The sequence below is a fragment of the Mandrillus leucophaeus genome, unplaced genomic scaffold, assembly GCF_000951045.1.
Source record: "Mandrillus leucophaeus isolate KB7577 unplaced genomic scaffold, Mleu.le_1.0 Scaffold440, whole genome shotgun sequence".
In the NCBI taxonomy this organism is placed as follows: Eukaryota; Metazoa; Chordata; class Mammalia; order Primates; family Cercopithecidae; genus Mandrillus; species Mandrillus leucophaeus.
In genome coordinates this window covers 570,553-593,402 of record NW_012104699.1, presented here as the reverse complement: position 1 = coordinate 593,402, position 22,850 = coordinate 570,553, and the positions used below count along the sequence as shown (strand labels likewise).

The 22,850-nt window shown below is 45.0% G+C and overlaps 2 protein-coding genes across 4 annotated transcripts in view; both read right to left on the bottom strand.

Moving 5' to 3' along the window:
• The window catches only part of ZNF433 (zinc finger protein 433), an 18,272-nt gene extending 4,742 nt beyond the window's left edge, over positions 1-13,530 (bottom strand). For 2 of the 3 annotated variants that reach the window (XM_011994034.1, XM_011994035.1), the window contains exons 1-2: positions 13,324-13,530; positions 12,608-12,653 (exon numbers count right to left, since the gene is read on the bottom strand). In XM_011994034.1, coding sequence (XP_011849424.1) covers positions 12,608-12,628 — 21 coding nt within the window. In that variant the 5' untranslated portion in view covers positions 12,629-12,653; positions 13,324-13,530. The remainder of the gene's footprint in view (positions 1-12,607; positions 12,654-13,323) is intronic. The other variant, XM_011994036.1, reaches the window with a different exon arrangement.
• A 2,096-nt stretch (positions 13,531-15,626) lies between these two features.
• Positions 15,627-22,850, bottom strand: part of ZNF878 (zinc finger protein 878) — a 12,143-nt gene continuing 4,919 nt past the window's right edge. Inside the window, exons 4-5 of the mRNA XM_011994067.1 lie at positions 21,239-22,538; positions 15,627-15,668 (exon numbers count right to left, since the gene is read on the bottom strand). Coding sequence (XP_011849457.1) covers positions 15,627-15,668; positions 21,239-22,538 — 1,342 coding nt within the window. The remainder of the gene's footprint in view (positions 15,669-21,238; positions 22,539-22,850) is intronic.

Sequence of the window (22,850 nt, the reverse complement as noted above, 5' to 3'; positions counted from 1 at the left end):
AAGTATTTATCAAACTTAAAAACTTTTGCGGCCAGGCGTGGTGGGCTCACGCCTGTAATCCCACCACTTTGGAGGGCTGGGGCAGGAGGATCACCTGAGATCAAGAGTTGGTGACCAGCCTGGCCAACATGGTGAAACACCATCTCTACTAAAAATACAAAAACTAGCTGGGTGTGGTGGTGTGCACCTGTAATTCCACTACTTGAGAGGCTGGGCAGGAGAATCACTTGAACCCAGGAGTTGGAGGTTGCAGTGAGCTGAGATCGTGCCACTGCAACAGCAAGACTCCATCTCAAAAAAACCACTTTTGTGCATGAGATGACACCATCAACAGAGGGAAAAGGGACTCCTTGTGCTTTGTTTAAAGGATAATAAATGGCTCAGCTTCTATGGAAACAGTACAATAGTGCCTAAAAGAATAAAATAAAATTACTGTATTTTCTAGCATCCCACTTTTGGGTCTAGTTATATTAAATTTGAAAAAATTGAAAACTGAGCCTTGAAGACATATTTGAAAACCACTCTTCACAAAATCGAAGAGCTGGATCAATCCACATGTCCATTGATGGCTGCATGCATAATGAAAATATGCTAGGCGTATGTATACATTGAAATGTTAATCTTATAACATCCTGTCTCATGCTACAACAATCACAAAAAATTGAGGATTCTATGGTAATTGCAAAAAGTTAATCACAAAAAGAAAATTACAGTATAATTCACCTTAGATTAGTTATGTAGTGTTGTGCAACTATATAAAACTGCTTAAGCTGGTAAAATTGAAGTTTATTATTTTACAATAATTAAAAATAATAAATCCCAATACCAAGTAAAAAAACCAATTGATATTGATTAAAAGATGGGCATAGGCCAGGTATGGTGGCTCACATCTGTAATCTTAGCACTTTGGGAGTCCATGGTGGGTGGATCACTTGAGGTCAGGGGTTCAAGACCAGCCTGGCCAAAATGGTGAAACCCCATCTCTACTAAAAATACAAAAATTAGCTGGGCATGATGGCACATTCCTGTAATCCCAGCTACTCAAGAGGCTGAGGCAGGAGAATTGCTCAAACCTGGGCAGCAGAGGCTGCAGTAATCCGAGATTATGCCACTGCACTCCAGCCAGGGCAACAGAGCAAGACTCTGTCTCAAAAAAAATTTTTTAAAAAGGCAAAAGTATTTGAATTACGTTTCTCCAATACATAGAAATGACCAATAAGTATATGAAGTGGTGCTAAACATCAGGAGTCAACAGGCATAATTACTTTACACAGTGTAGTTTCCGGTGGCTATTGAGCACTTTCTCTCATGAAAAGTATTCATAAAATAATAGCATTTTAAATATAGCCATTTATTAAACTAAAAAATAATAAACAATTTAAATACTGCAGCTGTTTCAAATGTATCATGAGAAACACATAACTGAAGACGTCGTTTCGAGAGAGGATTGAGTGTTTCGGAATGTAGCGAGAAAACCAGAAATTTAGGGATTTATTGTCATTCCTAAGAAGAGCTGGCTGAGCGTGGTGGCTCACGCCTGTAATCCCAGCACTTTGGGAGGCAGAGGTGGGTGGATCACCTGAGGTCAGGAGTTCAAGACCAGCCCAACATGGTGAAACCCTGTCTCTACTAGAAAGGCAAAAATGAGCTGGGTGTAGTGACGGGCACCTGTAATACCAGCTACTGGGGAGGCTGAGGAAGAAGAATCGCCTGAACTGGGGAGGCGGAGGTTGCTGTGAGCCGAGATCACACCATTGCACTCCAGCCTGGGTGACAGAGCGAGACTCCGTCTCAAAAGAAGCAAAACAGAAACAAAAAAAAACAAACAAAAAAAACAGCGCTAAGCTACAGAGGTCTTAAGGACTCCTGTTTTTTTGTTTTGTTTTGTTTTTGAGACAGAGTAGTCTCACTCTGCCGCCCAGGCTAGAGAGCAGTGGCGCAATCTCAGCTCACTGCAACCTCTGCCTCCCGGGTTCAACTGATTCTCCTGCCTCAGCTTCCCAAGTAGCTGGGATTACAGGCGCCCACCACTACACCTGGCTAATTTTTTTGTTTTTAGTAGAGATGGGGTTTCACCACATTGGCCAAGCTGGTCTCGAACTCCTGACCTTGTGATTCACTCACCTCGGCCTCCCAAAGTGCTGGGATTACAGCTATGAGCCACTGCACCTAACCAGGACTCCTTCTTTGACCAAACTTGAGCTCACAGCCCTCTTCTTGTCTAGGCTTTGGCCGCCTTCTGCAGAGCCCAGTTACAGCAAAAACCCTTTTAAGGCAGTTCACAGAGAATCCCCCCCCACCAAAACTTGGTATTTCCAATCAAGTTCAATTTCCCCCACTCCTGATAATTCATCAGCTTTCTCTTCCCTAACTGTTGACACCTCACCAAGTTCCATCCTTTTCCTCACCTTGCCCTGTAATATAGGAAGGAGATTAAACGTGGAGACAGCCTATTACGTGTCATGAGAAATGTAATATAATATACAGAACTGTAATCTCACTACATATTGTAGTTCTCATGACACATATTACAATTGTGCTGAATAAAGCCTTCCTTGATATTTTAAACACATTTTCAATACAATCTCTCTTTACAAGGGATAGGGATTTAGACTGGAGACTCTGCTTCAGAAGTCTAGAATGCATAGGGGATAATAGGCTCTCTCCCTGTGGGGAGACAGCTGAGAATACCTCCCACTCACAAAACCAAAACACCAGGTCAGATTTATTTCCTAAAAACCACTCCCTGTTGTTACCCCATAAACTTAGTAAGATAGGGGACTGTGGGTGCACTATTTCCCAGACAGGGTACTAGGGTGGAACTTATCTCCTGCAGTGATGATGCAGGATGCCTGGCGGTACTGGCTGCCAATTCAGCCATCACGCTGTGATAGACTTAGGTGTTGGGAACAGGCCCCCAAATCTGGCCATAAACTGGCCCCAAAACTGGCCATAAACAAAATCTCTGCAGCACTGTGACAAGTTCGTGATGGCTGTGATGTCCACGCTGAAGGTTGCTGGTTTACCAGAATGAGGGCAAGGAACACCTGGCCCATCCAGGGCAGAAAACCACTTAAAGGTGTTCCTAAACCACAAACAATAGCATAAGCGATCTGTGCCTTAAGGACATGCTCCTGCTGCAGATAACTAGCCAGAGCCCATCCTTTTGTTTTGGCCCATCCCTTTGTTTCCCGAAAGGAATACTTTTAGTTAATCTATAATCTACAGAAATAATCCTTATCACTGGCTTGCTGTCAATAAATATGTGGGTAAATCTCTGTTCATGGCTGTCAGCTCTGAAGGCTGTCAGCACCCTGATTTGCCACTCCACACTCTATATTTCTCTGTGTGTGTCTTTAATTCCTCTAGTGCTGCTGGGTTAAGGTCTCCATGACCCAGCTGGTCTTGGCAAGTGGTGTGCATATGTGGGGCTCGAACTCAGGTTGAAGGGTCACAGGAGTAATGGTTGGAGAATGTGGAACTAAGCTGGAGGATACCCAAGTACTCTTAAGCAATGCCCATGGTGAGTAAGGGGAGCTCGGAAGCATCAGGGTAACAATGGAACAAGTGTGAGCTCTGGTTCCTTGCAACTTGGAACCTTTTCACACTGATGAGGAGGAGGAAGGAGAGTATAAGGAAGTAACAGAAGAGATGACAGAGCAGGTTTGTTTGCCAGCTAAAGCTAAAGCAGCAACGGAGGAAGTGTTCATCCCTACCCTTCTGCACCCCCTCCTTATTTTGAAGAAAAAGAGTGGCCTGACCTGCCAGATCTTTCTTTTCTGGAGGACACTGGGTGAAAAGTAGTTTCCTCAATGACTGTTCGAGCAGCACCTCTAGTAACGGTTCTCAGTTCTATTCAGGCAGGAATTCAGCAAGCTAGATGAAAGGGTGATATAGAGGCTTGGCAGTTCCCTGTTAGGATACACCCCCCAGATCAACAGGGAAATATAGCTACATTTGAGCCTTTTCCTTTTAAATTTGGGAAACGCCATGAGGGGCCCGTTCCAAAACGAGGCATTTCCAGCTGAGGCCATTCCCTCACCCCTATACAATATCTGTCCCCCACCACAGCCAGTAGTGCCACAGTAGATTTATGCTGCACAAAAGCTGTGAGTCTTCTGCCTGGGGAACCCCTACAAAAAGTTGCAACAGGGGTCTGTGGACCTTGCCAGTGGGGACAATCTGATTACTTCTAGGTAGATCTAGTTTAAATTTAAAAGGGGTGCAAGTACATACAGGAGTCACTGATTCAGATTACAATGGGAAATTCAAATTGTTTTATCTACTTCTGTTCCCTGGAAAGCAGAACCATGAAAGCATAACTCCTGATTGTGTCATATGTGGAAATGGGGAAAAGTGAAATTAAATGCACAGGAAGGAGTATTTGGAACCACAAATAAAAAAGGCAAAGTAGCTAACTGGGTGAATCAAATTACTGATATATTTCCTACCTGTGAAATAACTATTCAGGGAAATAAATTTAAAGGTTTGGTAGATACAGGAGTGGACATTTCAATCATTTCTCTACACCACTGGCTGTCCACATGGCCAATTCAACCTGCTCAATATAACATAGGTGGAGTTGGTAAAGCCCCTGAAGTATATCAAAGTAGTAATATTTTGCATTGTGAGGGGCCCGATGGACAACCTGGGACTATTCGACCAACTGTAACTTCTGTACCTATAAATTTATGGGGGAGAGATTTATTACAACAATGGGGAGCACAAGTTCTAATTCCAGAGCAATTATACAGCCCTCCAAGTCAACATATGATGCATGAAATGGGGTATGTCCCTGGTATGAGACTAGGAAAAAATTTGCAAGGTTTGAAGGAACTGCTTCAAGGGAAAGACAAAGTTCCCGCAAAGGTTTAGGATATCATTTTTGATGGTGGCCACTGTTAAGCCTCCAGAACCTATATTTTTAAAATGGTTAACAGATAAGCCAATTTGGATAGAACAGTGGCCACTAAGTAAAGAGAAACCGGAGACTTTAGAGGACCTAGAAAAAGGACACAGAGCTCCAACATTTTCCCCTTGGAATCCTCCAGTTTCGTAATTAAGAGAAAATCATGTAAATGGAGAATGTTAACTGACTTAAGAGCTATTAATTCAGTTATACAACCTATGGGTTGAACTGTGACATGTTCATGATGGCTATGATGCCCACGCTGAAGGTTGTTGGTTTACCAGAATGAGGGCAAGGAGCACCTGGCCCATCCAGGGTGGAAAACCACTTAAAGGTGTTTCTAAACCACAAATAGCATGAGCGATCTGTGTCTTAAGGACATGTTCCTGCTGCAGATAACTAGCCAGAGCCCATCCCTTTGTTTCCTGTAAGGAATAATTTTAGTTAATCTATAATCTACAGACACAATGCTTGTCACTGGCTTGCTGTCAGTAAATATGTGGGTAAATCTCTGTTTGTGGCTCTCAGCTCTGAAGGCTGTCAGCCCTCTGATTTCCCACTCCACACTCTATATTTCTCTGTATGTGTCTTGAATTCCTGTAGCGCCATTGGGTTAGGGTCTCCATGACCAAGCTGGTCTCAGTACTTAGGCTTCAGCTGATATAGATATATGTCAGGACCATGTATAGAATTTGCATGTCTTTCTTCCATTTGGTGAATTCTCCTTGCAATTTCTTTTTTTTAAAGCCTATAGCAACGAGTATTCCCAGGAATTCTACAAACCATGTACTAACCTGGCCTGAACCTGCTTAGCTGCTAAGACCAGGTGCATTCAGAGTGGCATGACCATATACTCTTTTATCTTTTTTTATTTTTTTCAATTTTGTTTTTTGAGACAGGGTCTCACTCTGTCAGTCTGGAGTGCAGTGGCATGATCATATTTCACTGTGGCTTCAACCACCTGGGCTCAAGTGATCCTCCCACCACAGCCTCCCCAGTACCTGGGACTGAAGTACCATAGAAGAACTATGACCTAAGAAAAAAAAAGTGGGACCCGTGTAGATTATCTGCTCAATGTTATGGTCAAATGACTACTGCTGTAAAAAACAAAAGCCATAAATCAAGAAAGTGAACTACCAGTCCATGGAAGGTTCATTACTAAGTAAAAATAAAATATGGTATAAAATATCACATATCTGATACCAACTGCATAAAAAAATGTAAAAATAAAATATACCGATAGGGATGCATACCATGGTTGTGAAACTATCATAAGAAAACAGTAATTATCATTCACAATACTGGCTCCATCAATATGTTGGATCACTATGAAATTGTTTTATGTGTTTTGACCATATGTAATATTTTTAGTTTCTAGAGTGGAAACTCTATGCAGAAATAACTATCAGTGCACATGGAAATACCAGCAACAACCTGTTGAATATAATTTTTAAAAAGACAACATAGCCTATTAAAACAAAGTTGTATTACAATTAATTTTCTTTTTAAAAATGTTTTTATTATCTTTGTTTTGTTTAAGGACAGGTTCTTGCTCTGTCACCCACGCTATGGTGCAGGGGCATGATGACAGCTCACTGTAGCCTTGACTTCCCAGGCTCAAGCTATCTCTCCCTTCCTGAGTAGATGATAATACAGGCTCCTGCCACCACACATGGTGAATTTCTTAATTTTTATCGAGACGGGGTCTCTTTATGTTGCCCAGGCTGGTCTCAAACTCCTGGGCTGAAGCCATTCTCCCACCTCAGCATCCAAAAGCAACTACTTTTCTTGAAGTCCCAAAAGCCTCAGAAAGGATATAAAATGATTATTATGCAAAAAGGACCCATGGAAAGATATCAATGGAAAAATATAATAAATATAAAGATGTTATATGTCCTTAAACACACACTGATTATCACTGTGATGTAATCTCTCTGAAATACATCTAGTATTTTATTATATTCCATGAAATGCACAAGCAGGTTTGTTTCTTCCTTGAAATTAAGAAAAACTACTTCTAAACACTGAAATAGAAGACAATGACTAAGAATAGCCAGGAAAAGCTGGGTGCAGTAGCTCACACCTGTAATCCCAGCACTTTGGGAGGCGGAGGTGGGCAGATCACCTGAGGTCAAGAGTTCAAGACCAGACTGGCCAACATGGTGAAACCCCGCTCTACTAAAAATACAAAAATTAGCTGTGCATGGTAGCATGTGCCTGTAGTCCCAGCTACTCACGAGGCTGAGGCAGGGAGAATCACTTGAACCCAAGAGGCAGAGGTTGCAGTGAGCTGAGATTGCACCACTGCACTCCAGCCTGGGTGACAGAGTAAGACTCTGTCTCGAAAAAAAAAAAAAATAGCCAGGATGTTGTATAAAATATGACTAAAGGATGTTATGACATAAATGTTTACATTTTCCCACTCCAAATCATACAGCGACACCCTAACCTGTAATACGATGGAATTAAGATGGCATCTCTGAGAAGTCATTAGAATTAGATTAGAGCATCAGAGTAGATCCCTCGTGAATGGGATTAGTAATCTTATGAGACACGGGATAGCCTGTTTCCTCTTTCTCTCTGTCATGTGAAAAAATAAAAAAATAGCTGACCTGGCGCAGTGGCTCACGCATGTAATCCCAGCACTTTGGGAGCCTGAGGTGGGTGGATCACGAGATCAGGAGTTTGATACCAGCCTGGCCAAGATGGTGAAACACTGTCTCTATTAATGAATACAAAAAATTAGCCGAGCATTGTAGCAGGCACCTGTAATCCCAGCTACTCAGGAGACTGAGGCAGGAGAATTGCTTGAACCTGGGAGGCAGAGGTTACAGTGAGCCAAGATCACACCACCGTACTATAGCCTGGGCGACAGAGCAAGATTCTGTCTCAAAAAAAAAAAAAAAAAGCCGTCTGCAAACCAGGATGTAGGCTCTTACCAGGCACCAGATCTGTCAGTACCCTGAACATGGACCTCACAACTTCCAGAACTGTCAGACATAAATGTTTATTTTGTTTATTTATTTTTTTTTTTTTGAGACAGAGTCTCACTCTGTCACCAGTATGGAGTGACGTGGCTTGATCTCGGCTTACTGCAACCTCTGCCTCCCAGGTTCAAGTGATCCTCCTACCTCAGCCTCCTGAGTAGCTGGGACTACAGGTGCGCACCAGCATGCCCAGCCAATTTTTTGGATTTTTAGTAGAGACGGGGTTTCACCATGCTAGCCAGGATGGTCTCGATCTCTTGACCTCGTAATCCGCCCGCCTCAGCCTCCCAAAGTGCTGAGATTACAGGTGTGAGCCACCGCACCCGGCCTAGAAATCTTTATTCTTTAAGTCACCCGGTCTATAGGAATTTGATATAAAACCTCAAGATAACTAAGATAGACAGGCACTATCCCCAGAATACATCACAGCTTTGAGATCTATACTAAGAGAACATGATATTAACAGAGAGATGGAAATACAGACCAATGGAGAGGGTCTGTGGGTACAAAAACACAGAATGAATAAGACCTAGAATTTGCAAGCACAACAGACTGACTATAGTAAAAAATAATATATTGTACATTTTGAAATAACTGAAAGAGCTGGGCATACTGGCTTATGCCTGTAATCCCAGCACTTTTGGAGGTGGAGGCAGGGGGATTACTTGGGCTCAGGAGTTCGAGACAAGCCTCGAGACAAGCAACATGGTGAAACCCCGTCTCTATGAAAAATACAAAAATTGACGAGCTGATGGGTGCAGCACAGCAACATGGCACAAGTATACATATGTAACAAACCTGCACGTTATGCACATGTACCCTAGAACTTAAAGTATAATAATAATAATAATAAAAAAAAAATACAAAAATTAGCTGGGTGTGGTCACAGCTATTTGGGAAGCTGAAGCAGGAGGATCACTTGAACCTGGGAGGTGGAGGTTGCAGTGGTGTGGTTGGCTCACGCCTGTAATCCCAGCATTTTGGGAGGCCGAAGCAGGCAGATCACGAGGTCAAGAGATTGAGACCATCTTGGTCAACATGGTGAAACCCCATCTCTACTAAAAATACAAAAATTATCTGGGCGTGGTGGTGCGCACCTGTAGTCCCAGCTATTTGGGAGGCTGAGGCAGGAGATTTGCTTGAATCCAGGAGGCAGAAGTTGCAGTGAGCCGAGCGCACCACTGCACTCCAGCTTGTTCAGAGTGAGACTCCATCTCAAAAAAAAAAAAAAAAAAAGACACAGCAACTGAGCAACATTCATGTTAAAATAGATACCAAGCCAGGCACAGTGGCTCACACCTGTAATCCCAGCACTTTGGGATGCCAAGGGGGGCGGATCACTTGAGGTCAAGAATTCAAGATCAGCCTAGCCAGCATGGCGAAACCCCTTCTCAACTAAAAAAAAATACAAAAATTAGCTGGGCGTGGTGGCAGGCACTAGCTACTTGGGAGGCTGAGGCACAAGAATTGCTTGGACCCAGGGAGGTGGAGGTTGCAGTGAGCCAAGATCATGCCACTGCACTCCAGCCTAGGCAACACAGTGAGACTCTGTCTAAAACATAAATAAAGTAATATCAAAAGACAAAACAGACTCTTTGTGGAAATAAGACACGAAATCTGGGCAATATAGGAAGACCTCATCCCTACAAAAAATAATTAGCTAGGCAGAGTGGCATGCACCTGTGGTCCCAGCTACTCGGAAGGCTCAGGTAGGATGATCGCTTGAGCCCAGGAAGTCAAGGCTGCAGTGAGCTGTGATCACACCAGTACACTCCAGCCTGGGTGACAGCAAGACCCTTTAAAAAAAAAAAAAAAGTCCTCCATCCTGCAAAGAAGAATAACTGATTTTTTTTCCAATCGCCCAGGTTGGAGTGCAGTGGCGCAATCTCGGCTCACTGCAACCTTTGCCTCCCAGGTTCAACCGATTCTCCTGCTTCAGCCTCCCAAGTAGCAGGGACCACGGGCACGTGCCACCATGCCTGACTAATTTTTTGTATTTTTAGTAGAGACAGGGTTTCACCATGTTGGCCAGGATGGTCTCAATCTCCTGACCTGGTGAACTGCATGCCTCAGCCTCCCAAAGTGTTGGGATTACAGGCATGAGCCACCATGCCCGGCCAGAACTGATATTTTGGGTACTCTTTGTAATTCACCAATCTACCATATTTTCTTGTGGAAATTATTTCATTTTTCTCCAGTTATAATAGTAAACTTTCCCTATTTTTCTCTAGTAGCATTCCTAAAACTAGTCCCTATAATGCCATTGGAAATCACCCACAACAAAAGGATACACCTGAGAAATGTACTACACTGCCTGTAGAGAAGAAAAAAAACATATTAAGAAATGGAATACAAGACTAAATAGAGATTTTATTTTTATTTTTATTTTTTTTTGAGATGGAGACTTGCTGTATAGCACAGGCTGGAGTACAATGGCACAATGTCAGCTCACTGCAGCCTCCACCTCCCAGGTTCAAGGGATTCTCGTGCCTCAGTCTCCCAAGTAGCTGGGATTACAGGCGTGTGCCACTACACCCAGCTAACTTTTGTATTTTTAGTAGAGACAGGGTTTCATCGGGTTGGCCAGGTTGGTCTTGAACTCCTGACCTCAGGTGATCCACCTGCCTTGGCCTCCCAAAGTGCTGGGGTTACAGGCGTGAGCCACTGCATCCAGCCATCTTTTTTCTGAAATCTACCTCTTTCTGGCCTGTGTGTAAAATTTTCTTATTTTGCAAGCTCTAGTGAAAAATGCAATTTACAATTAACAAAAAACCTGAAGCTGCAATAAGTGAACAATTATTTACAAAAAGACAAACCCACAGAGGGGCATTGCTGACTAGAACACAGTGATGTTTGACTCAAGTGTCAGCACAGGCCATCTTATCACATGGGACATTTCTCTATGCTCATCCTGCTCACTGAAGTGCTGAATGACTATTTCCCAACAACACTGCACTATGCCCCCGTATGCCCCAAGTGCATTTCCTTTTTTTTTTTTTTCTCTTGAGACAGAGTCTCGCTCACTTGCCCAGGATGGAGTGCAATGGTGCGATCTCTGCTCAGTGCAGAATCCACCTCCCAGGTCCAAGCAATTCTCGGGCCTCAGCCTCTGGAGTAGCTGGGACTACAGTTGTGTGCCACTACACCTGGCTAATCTCTTTTGTATTTCTAGTAAAGCCAAGGTTTCACCATATTGACCAGGCTGGTCTCAAACTCCTGGCCTCAAGTGATCTACCCACCTCAACCTCCCAAAGTGTTGGGATTATAGGCCTGAGCCACTGCATCTGGCCAGTGCATTTTCATTTACCAGACTGAGGCAGGAGAGTGGCATGAACCCGGGAGGTGGAGCTTACAGTGGCGGAGATCATGCCACTACACTCCAGCCTGGGCGACAGAGCGAGACTCCGTCTCAAAAACAAAACAAAAACAAGAAACGGGCCTGGCGCAGTGGCTCACACCTGTAATCCCAGCACTTTGGGAGGCCAAGGCTGGTGGATCACGAGGTCAGGAGATGAAGAGCATCCTGGCTAATACAGTGAAACCCCGTCTCTACTAAAAGTACAAAAAATTAGCCAGGCATGGTGGTGGGTGCCTGTAGTCCCACCTACTGGGAGGCTGAGGCACGAGAATGGTGTGAACCCGGGAGGCAGAGCTTGCAGTGAGCAGAGATCGCACCACTGCACTCCAGCCTGGGCAACAGAGCGAGACTCCGTCTCAAAAAAAAAAACCACAAAAAAAACCAAAAACAAATAGCTGATATTACGAATTGAAGAAGGAGTTGGTGTCTGGAAATTTTAGAAAGGAGCTGAAATTTTAGTATTGTACTGCAAGCGCTCCAGAGGTAGGCCAGGGTCACAGGGTGGAGGGTTTGAGATCTCCCTTCCCATATATTTAGAAAATGCAGAGAAGTACCAGTCAACTGGGGAGTGTTGAAAATTTTGAGTAAGAAGTAATTAAACTTAACTGCCTATAGTACTCTAAGATCTCGGAACCAAGCACATGGAAATCAAATTCAAATGCTATTCATATAAATTACTAACTTATGTGACAGTATGTGGCCTGAGAAAACAGTAAGTTACTAAGTTATTGGGAAATGAAATATGGGCTTAACCAGGTACAATTGGTCGAGTAACCTCTGATTATACAACTAAAAAATTTCTGCTATATGGTCTGTGAAAAAAAGTAATTCAAAAATTTAAGCTGTTGGAACTCCAGATTATCTTGAACTTTAATGTGATTCTGGAATTGAGTCACCTGACAGACACCGGAAAGAGCCAGCTGGACCCCTCCCACACCTGAATACAGATTAACCTTCCGACAAGCCTCATTATATCCGCTTCCTTTAGGAGCTTACACACAGCCACTGATCCATCTTCACGTTAAAACAGACATCAGCCGACTGGAAACGCACTGTGACAATAAGATACCAAATTACAAACAAGACCTAAGGCCACGCAAGGCAAGAGGTAAGTCAAATCTTAGAATTCATAAAATCTAAAGAAACAGGTCTTTTGTCTTGGCTGAGATGAAATCACATGACAGATACCAGACCCTCTTCACTGAAGCATTCCTTCCTACCTAAAATTTCCTACCTGAAATTTTAAACAAAGCTTCACACTCTCCACCAACGGCCACCTACGGAATCTGTCAACCACCTGGGCCTTCTAAGCCCCCTTCCACAGGTCCCGCCCTTTCTGCCAAAGGAACTCACACCTTCCAGGCATTGATGCATAATTTTCCCTGCAATTCCTGTCTCCCTGAAATGAATAAAAGCAAACTGTCTTGAGCCGCCTCGGGACCACTTAGCCCAGGCCTCCTGGGGTTGTGTTTTCCTCAGCCGAGGCCTCCCCTATTTGGCTCTGAATAAACTTCTTTAAGTTATTTTACACAGTTTGGCATTTTCCGTTAACAAATTACAAGCCAGGACTGGGTGTTTATCATTCAGGAATCTCAAAGGAACTCTTTAATTATTAATATACTTTTTAAAAACCCTATTCTGAGAAGCAAAACTCTTGAATTGTTAAAGTGTCTCAGTTTAATTTTTAAGAGGAGAAAGGAGCTACTGGGGACCCCACAGCCCACCCTCCTCCTACACAAACCCCACACCGGAGGCGGGATCCCCCATGACCCTCGCGTGGTCCCCGCACAATCTGGGGAGACGCGGGGCAGCGGGCGCGGAGCTGCCCAGAGAGGGCTCTGGGAACTGGGTGATAGTCGCCGCGCAGGGACGGGACGAGACGCCCGGGTCCCGGCTGCCGGCCCAGCCCCACCGTGGGGCCAAAGGGACCAAGGGGCGAGTTGTCCCAAGGGAATTCGGGTCCCAGACCCCGGAGTCGCCGCGGAGAGACCCGGGTCCCATCACAGCCGGTTCCGGCCGGTTCCAACCAGCTCCTTCCCCGTCTCGGGAACCCTGGCCCGCACGCTCACCATTTCTTGCCTTTCAGGTGACTCTCACGACCACTGCGGGTCACAGCATAGGTGACAGAAGCTATGGCAGAGGCACCTGAACCCTCTGGGAGGGGAAAGCCAGGTTCCCAACCTCAGCTCGCCGCCTGGAGGAGAGCAAGGCCTTCGCCCTCCCAGATGGGCAGTTGGCAGGGCCCCGCCCAGCGCCCCTGATTGGACGAGGCACCGGGCCCCGCCCCCTCAGCCGTGAGTGACAGTAGAAGCCCTTGGTAACGGGGCTCTGAGAACCGGTTTGACAGGATCTAGCGATAGATTCTTTAAGCCAGACGTCTGTAACCTTTTTAGCACCAGAACCGGTTTCGTGGAAGACAGTTCTCCTACCGGAGCAGATAGTTTCGGGATGAAACTTCCACCTCAGATCATCAGGCATTTGATCCTCGTAAGGCAAACCCAACCTAGATCCTTCGCATGCGCAGCTCAGAATAGGGTTCGGGCTCCTATGACGCACTAATGCCTCTGCTGATCTGACAGGAAGCATAGCTCTGGCGATAATGCCCGCTGGCTCGCCCGCCAGCCGCTCACCTCCTGCTGTGCGGACTGGTTCTTACAGGCCATGGACCGGGGGTTGGGAACCCCCGCCATAGGGTACTGTTGAATAGAAACTTTAGCTTGTGCGGGGGGAGTAGCTCATGCCTGTAACCCCACCACTTTGGGAAGGCAAGGGCGGCAGGGCAGATTGCTTCAGCCCAGGAACTTGAGACCAGCCTGGGTAACATAGCAAAACCCCGCCCCTACAAAAAATACAAAAATTAGTCGGGCATGGTGGTGCATGTTTGTAGTCCCAGCTACTTGGAAGGCTGAGATGACAGGATCGCCTGAGCCCAGAAAGGTCGAGGCCAAAGTGAGCTGTGATTTTACCAGCCTAGGTGTCAGAGTGAGACCCTGTCTCCGAAGGAAAGAAAAAGGGAATTGCAATAGAGTCGGCTAAATGAAAGGCCAGAATTTTATTTTTATTCAATTCTGCCTCCCTAAAAATTGGGAGGCTGTTTTGTTTGGCTTTGTTTCTGAGACGGAGTCTCGCTGTCGCCCATGCTGGACAGCAGTGGCGTGATCTCGGTTCACTGCAACCTCCGCCTCCTGGGTTCAAGCGATTCTCCTGCCTCAGCCTCCTGAGTAGCTGGGATTACAGTCGCGCCCCACCACGCCCGGCTAAGTTTTGTATTTTAGTAGAGACAGGGTTTCATCATGTTGGTCAGGCTGGTCTCAAACTCCTGACCTCGTGATCCGTCCGCCTCGGCCTATGGAAGTGCTGGGATTACAGGCATGAGCCACTGCACCCGGCCGAGGGTGGGAGTTTTAAAGGTAATTTGGTGAGCAGGAGGCTGGAAAATAGGGAATGCTGATTGGTCCTGAAAAGGATGTATCACAGGGAGTCTAAGCTGTCTTCTTGCACTGAGTCAGTTCTTGGCTAGGGGCCACTGGAGCAGGTGAGCCAGTTTATTGGTCTGTGTGATGCCAGCTAATCCATCAGAATGAAGGGTCTCAGAAATACCTCAAACACCAATCTTAGGTCTTACAACAATATTATCCACAGGAGCAAGTGGCAAGGTTGGGAATCTTGTGTCCTCTGGCCGCATATTTCCTGAACCATAATTTCTAATCTTGTGGCTAATTTCTTAGTTTTACAAAGGCAATCTGGTTCTCAAGCAAGGAGATGATTTCTTTTGGGAAGCGGCAGTTACAACTTTTGCTTTAAAGCTAAACTAAACTCCTTCTAATATTAGTAAGACCTATAACCAGGAATGAACAGGGGTAGCTTGGAGGCTAAAGAAAACGTGGAGTTGCTTAGATCTGATCTCTTTCACTGTCATCATTTTCACTGTTATAATTCTTGCAAAGGAGTTTTCAGATGTAGAGTCATAATTTTAGCTCCTGGCAACATTTATGTTGGAATTTATATACAGCAACTAAATCACTGGAACAGGATAATTGGTTGAGGATTTACTAACTGTTCCATCAGGTAGAAGTGGCACTCTTTTGATTTAACTGAAAGCACTATTTCTTGAGCCATGGAAACTGAGTATAGCAATGATATGTGATCTAAAGTATGTTCCCACTCTGCTTCTTCTCTCTAGTGAAGTCCTGCCAGGCACCTTACTACTTCCACTGCCACTTTTTCCTCCTCCAAATGTGGCTAAGCAATTACTTCCCTTATGGAAGACTGCAAAGATGAAAACATGGCTAGGTTGATGGGGTCACTCTGAGACAAGGTAGACTTATGTTATACTTTTTGCAAAGGTGACTTCAGATATGGAATCATAATTTTAGCTGCTGGCAGCAATGACGTTGGAATTCACATACAGACACTAAATGACCGGAAAAGGACAAGTCGTTGAAGGTTTACTAATTGTTCCCTCAAGTGGAAGTGCCATTCCCTATTGATTTAACTGACAGCATTATATCCTCAGCCATGGACACTGAGTACAGCAATAATGTGATCTAAAGAACTTTCCACTCTGAGGGCCAGGTGCAGTGGCTCACGCCTGTAATCTCAACACTTTAGGAGGCCAAGGAAGGCAGATCACATAAGGTAAGGAGTTAAAGACCAAGCTGGCCAACACAGCGAAACCCTATCTCTACTAAAATCACACAAATTAGCTGGGCGTGGGCTGGGCGCAGTAGCTCACGCCTGTAATCACAGCACTTTGGGAGGCTGAGGTGGGCAGATCATCTGAGGTTGGGAGTTCAAGACCAGCCTGACCAACATGGAGAAACTCCGTCTCTTTTAAAAATACAGAATTAGTTGGGTATGCTGGCGCATGCCTGTAATCCCAGGTACTCGGGAGGCTGAGGCAGGAGAATCGCTTGAACCTAGGAGGCGGAGGTTGCGGTGAGCCGAGATTGCGCCATTGCACTCCAACCTGGGCAACAAAAGCAAAACTCCGTCTCAAAAAAAAAAAAAAAAAAAAATTAGGCGGGTGTGGTGGTGCCCACCTGTAGTCCCAGCTACTCAGGAGGCCAAGGCATGAGAATCACCTGAACCTGGGAGGTGGAGGCTGCAGTGAGCTGAGATCCCGCCACTGCACTCCAGCCTGGGTGACAGAGTGAGACTCTATCTTAAAAAAAAAAAACAAAAAAACAAAAAGAAAACACAAAAAACAAAAGGCAGGGCGCAGTGGCTCATGCCTGTAATCCCCGCACTTTGGGAGGCTGAGGCAGGCAGATTATCTGAGGTCAGGAGTTCAAGACCAGCCTGGCCAACATGGTGAAACCCCATCTCTACTTAAAATACAAAAAATTAGCTGGGCATGATGGTACGCACCTGTAATCCCTGCTACTTGGGAGACTGAGGCAAGAGAATCGCTTGAACCCGGGAGGTGGAGGTTGCAGTGAGCCGAGATCATGCCACTGCACTTCAGCCTGGGGTACAAAAGCAAGACGTCATCTGAAAAAAAAAAAATACTTCCTACTCTGCTGCTTCCCTCTGGTAATGTTCTGCCAGGTACATTGCTACTTCCACTGACCTTTTTCGTCCTCCAAAGGTAGCTAAGCAATTGTTATTTCCCTTATGGAAAACTGAATATAAATGGGAACATAGCTAGGCCAATGAGGTCACACAGGGGCAAAGGAGACTTATGTTATATAGCAAGTTTTCTTTTCAGTAGCTTAATTTTCACTTCTATTTGTTTAATTTTTTATTTTTTTGGAGACAGAGTCTCACCTGTCATCCAGACTGGAGTGCACTAGCGTGATCTCAGATCACTGCAACCTCTACCTCCTGGATTCAAGCAATCCTCTCACCTCAGCCTCCTGAGTAGCTGGGACCACAGGCCCATGCCACCATAACTGGCTAATTTTTGTATTAGTTTGTAGACACAAATTCTCACTATGTTGCCCAGGCTGGTCTTAAACTCCTGGGCTCCAGTGATCTGCCCACCTTGACCTCCCACACAGTGCTGGGATTGATTGCAGGTGTGAGCAACCACACCCAGCTTTCATTTCTACTTTTTATTTTAAAATTTTATTCGTTTATTTATTTTTCTTTTTTCTTTTCTTTTCTTTTTTTTTTTTTTTTTTGAGACAGAGTCTCGCTCTGTAGCCCAGGTTGGAGTGCAGTGGCGCGATCTCCACTCACTGCAAGCTCCGCCCTCCGGGTTTACGCCATTCTCCTGCCTCAGCCTCCGGAGTCGCTGGGACTACAGGCGCTCGCCACGGCGCCCGGCTAATTTTTTGTATTTTTTTTAGTAGAGACGGGGTTTCACAGTGTTAGCCAGGATGGTCTCGATTTCCTGACCTTGTGATCTACCCGTCTCGGCCTCCCAAAGTGCTGGGATTACAGGCGTGAGCTATTTATTTTTAGAGACAAGATCTTTCTACCTAGTCCAGGCTGGGGAACAGTGCAGCATTAAACTCCCACGCTAAAGTAATCCTTCTGACTTAGTTTCGTGACAAGCAGTGACCAGACACATGACATCACACCTGAATGTTTTACAAAATTAATAGTGCCTAAATATGGCAGGGCACGGTGGCTCATGCCTCTAACCCTAGCACTTTGGGAAGCCAAGGCAGGTGTGATCACCTGAGGTCTGGAGTTCGAGACCAACCTGGCCAACATGGCGAAACCTCGTCTCTACTAAATATACAAAAATTAGCTGGGCGTGGTGGTGGGCACCTGTAATCCTAGCTACTCAGGAGGCTGAGGCAGGAGAATCGCTTGAACCCAGGAGGCGGAAGTTGCAGTGAACCAAGATCACACCACTTCACTCCAGCCTGGGCAAAAGAGCAAAATTCCGTCTTAAAAAAAAAAAATTTGGCCGGGAGTGTGGCTCACGCCTGTAATCCCAACACTTTGGGAGGCCGAGGCAGGTAGGTCACAAGGTCAGGAGTTCGAGACCAGTCTGGCCAACATAGTGAAACCCCGTCTCTACTAAAAGTACAAACAAATCAGCCAGGTGTGGTGGCGGGCACCTATAATCTCAGCTACTCGGGAGGCTGAGGCAGGAGAATTGCTTCAACCCACGAGGCAGAGGTTGCAGTGAGACGAGATTGTGCCATTGCACTCCAGCCTGGGTGACAGAGCGAGATTCTCTCTCAAAAAAAAAAAAAAAACAAAAACGAAAAAGAAACCGGCCGGGAGTGGTGGATCATACCTGTAATACCAGCACTTTGGGAGGCCAAGGCAGGCAGATCACAAGGTCAACAGATCAAGACCATCCCAGCCAACATGGTAAAATGCCATCTCTACTAAAAATACAAAAATTAGCCAGGCGTGGTGGTGTGTGCCCGTAGTCCCAGCTACTCAGGAAGCTGAGGCAAGAGAATCCCTTGAACCAGGGAGGTGGAGGTTGCAGTGAGCCGAGATCGCGCCACTGCACTCCAGCCTGGTGACAGAGCAAGACTCCATCTCAAAAAAATAAAAGTATAAAATTCAGTCAGGCATGGTGGCACACGCCTGTAGTCCCAGCTACTCAGAAGGCTGAGGCAGAATTGCTTGAACCCAGGAGGTGGATGTTGCAGTGAGTCAGGATCACGCCACTGCACTCCAACCTGGGCGATAAGAGCGAGACTGTCTCAAAAAGAAGAAATAAATTCCACATACCAAACTAGTCCCAGGAATAAATATGCAATTTATTAAACAAGAAAACAATAATAGCCTAACACAATAGCCAAAAAAGTTAAAATTTCAGAAATATTTGTTTTCCCATGAAAACTAGATAGCAGTTATGGTGGCTCATGCCTGTAATTTCAGCACTCTGGGAGGCCAAGGCAGGACTGTTTGAACCCAGGAGTTCCAGAGTACCGTGGGCAACACAGGGAGACCAGGTCTCTACAAGAAAAATTAAGAAATTAGGTGGGTGTGGCCAGGCGCGGTGGTTCATGCCTGTAATCCCAGCACTTTGGGAGGCCAAGGCAGGTAGATAACAAGGTGAGGAGTTTGAGACCAGTCTGGCCAATATGGTGAAACCCCATCTCTACTAAAAATGCAAAAGTAAACAGGCGTGGTGACGCATGCCTGTAATCCCAGCCGAGACCGTGCCACTGCACTCCAGCCTGGGCGACAGAGCGAGGCTCCGTCTCAAAAAAAAAAAAAAAAAGAAATTAGATGGGTGTGGTGGCTCACACTTGTAGTCCCAGCTATTCGGGAGGCTGAGATGGGAGGATCCCATGGGCCTGGGAGACGTAGGCTGCAGTGAGCAGTGATCAAGCCACTGCACTCCAGCCTAAGTGACAGATGGAGACTGTCTCAAACAAAACAAACTAGGCAAAAAAGCTAAGGATAGCACCTTTGAATTTGTCTCTAAATTGTCATTCAAAGTCTTGGGCCCCCACTAAAGGAATTCCCTGGTAATTAGACACTAGATAAAGCACAAGTGAAGACTGTACTCTAATTATCCTCCTTTGTTTTAGGTTTCTTCCTGAAGGACTTGAAGTCACTTCCTCTACCCAGGTAACGTTTTTCTGCTGACCCCCAAATTTTAAACAAAGTTGTTCTTCCCTAACCAATTGCAAATCAGGAAATCTTTAAATCTACCTATGACCTGTAAGCCCTAGCTTTAAAATATCCCACCTTTTCAAGCATAAACCAATGAGTAATCTCCATGTATTCATTTGTTATTTTGTGTGTAGCATCTACAGTCCTAAAACTTACTCCTGCTTCTAAAAATCCCTGCCTGCAATCCAGTTGGGGAGGTCAGGATTTAAGACTATAGCTGTGTGGTCCTCCTTGATTGGAACCCTGCAATAAAAGGCTTTTTCCACATGACTTCAAACCCCAGTGTAAATGCCTTGCTTTCCAGGGCAAGGCAACTGGATCACAGTTCTGTCCTCCACCCCCGGGGCTCTGGTCGCGGCTGGAAATAGGCTTTCTCCCACATCTTTCTCACTTTCATGTAGGAAATAAATAGTTTCCTTCTTTAAAATCAAAACTGTTTTATCCTCAGGATATATACCTTCACAGATAGCATAAAGTTAACTTTTCAGAATATGTTTATCAGCCAGGTAGAGTGGCTCACAGCTGTAATCCTAGCACTTTTGGATACTAAGGTGGGAGGATTGCTCACAGCTAGTGGTCACAACCAGCCTGAGCAATGGAATGAGAACCTGTCTCTATGAAAGGAATAAAAACTGAGCTAAGAATGGTGGTACCTGTCTGTAGTCATAGCTCCTCAGAAGGCTAAGGCAGGAGGATCATTTGAGCCCGAGAGTTTAAGGCTACAGGGAACTATGATTGTACCACTGCACTTCAACCTGGGTGACAAAGGGATACCGTCTCCCAAAATACACACACACACACACACACACACACAAAATACATATATAAATATATGTATATAAATATCCTATATATTTTACTTATGCATTTTAGTTATGTTTAAATATATATGCATATTTATATACAAAATGTAAATATGTATATTTCACTTTATTTACTTATTTTTTGAGACGGAATTTCACTCTTGTTGCCCAGGCTAGAGTGCAATGGCGCAATCTCAGCTCACCGCAACCTCTCCCTCCCAGGTTGAAGTGACTCCTGCCTCAGCCTCCCAAGCAGCTGGGATTACAGGCACCTGCCATGCCTGGCTAATTTTGTATTTTTTAGTAGAGATGGGGTTTCTCCATGTTGGTCAGGCTGGTCTTGAACTCCTGACCTCAGGTGATCTGCCCACCTCCGCCTCCCAAAGTGCTGGGATTACAGGTATGAGTCACTGTACCTGGCCTATTTTATTTTATTATGTAATGAAGTCTCACCATGTTGCCCAAGCTGGTCTTGACCTCTTCAGCTTAAGCAATCTTCCTGCCTTGGCTTCCCAAAATGCTGAGATTACAGTGAGTCTCTGCAGTGAGTCCTTCCATGCATTTGAAGTTCTGAGGCCCATCTAAGGACTTTACCATATTGCTTACATCCACAGAGTTTCTAGCCAGCGTGAGTCCTTACATGCTTATGAAGGGCTGAGGCAGATCTAAAGGCTTTCCCACACTGCTTACACTCATAGGGTTTCTCTCCAGTGTGAATCTTTTCATGATAGAGAAAAGAGTTGGAAGAAATGAAGGCTTTTCCACATTGTTTACATTTATAAGGTTTCTCTCCAGTGTGAGTCCTTTTATGATAGCGAATGGAATTGGAAGAAATGAAGGCTTTTCCACATTGCTTACACTCATAGGGTTTCTCTCCTGTGTGAGTCCTTTCGTGCATTTTAAGTTGTGAGGCAACTCTAAAGGCTTTCCCACATTGCTTACATCCATAGGGTTTCTCTCCTGTGTGAGTTCGTATGTGCTTTTGAAGGACTGAGGCAGATCGGAAAGCTTTCTCACATTGCTCACACTCATAGGGTTTCTCTCCAGTGTGAGTCCTTTCATGATAGTGAAAAGAGTTAGAAGAAGTGAAGGTTTTCCCACATCGTTTACATTCAAAGGGTTTCTCTCCAGTGTGTGTTCTTTCATGGATTCGAAGATCCTTGACAAAACTGAAGGCTTTCTCACATTTCTTACATTCATAAGGTTTCTCTCCAGTGTGAGTCTTTTCATGATAGCGAAAGGAAGTGGAAGAAATAAAGCCCTTACCACACAGCTTACACTCATAGGGTTTCTCTCCAGTGTGTTTTCTTTCATGTACTCGCAGGTACTTGACAGATCTGAAGGCTTTCCTACATTGTGTACACTCATAGGGTTTCTCTCCACTGTGAGTCCTTTCATGATACTGAAAGGAACTGGGACAATTGAAAGCTTTACCACATTGTGTGCATTTATAGCGTTTCTCTCCAGTGTGACTTTTCTCGTGTCTTTTTAACGAACTGGGAGAAAAAAAGGCTTTCCCACATATGTTACAGTTATGAGGTCTCTCTCCAGTGTGCATTCTCATGTGTGTTTGAAAGCTTATAAGATAAGATAATGCTTTCCCACATTGCTTACATTCATAGGGTTTTTTTGCAGAGTGGATTCTTTCATGTCTACGAACAGAACTGGGAAACCTGAATGCTTTCCCACATTCCTTACATTCATAACGCTTTTCCCCAGTGTGAGTTCTTCCATGTATTGAAAGGCTACTGGAATAACTAAAGGCTTTCAGGTGCCTATTAAGAGATGAAAGACCCATGCCGATTTCTCCACACACACTGCTGTCATGTGATTTCACTCCAGGAGTTTTCTTCTTCAGTGTGTCATCTGGAACCTGCGTCAAAACTTCTCCATGCTGATGACTTTCTTCACTTTCAGAGAGTCTCTCTTTTGTAAGTCTTCTGTGAACAATGAAAAGCACATTATAATGGGTTGATCACTAATTTTAATTCATTTGCAAGTATTGCACTTGCATTTTTAACAGTGCCCAGTTGGCCGGGCGCGGTGGCTCAAGCCTGTAATCCCAGCACTTTGGGAGGCCGAGACAGGCGGATCACGAGGACAGGAGATCGAGAGACGATCCCGGCTAACACAGTGAAACCCTGTCTCTACTGAAAAATACAAAAAAACTAGCCGGGCGAGGTGGCGGGCGCCTGTAGTCCCAGCTACTCGGGAGGCTGAGGCAGGAGAATGGCGTAAACCCGGGAGGCGGA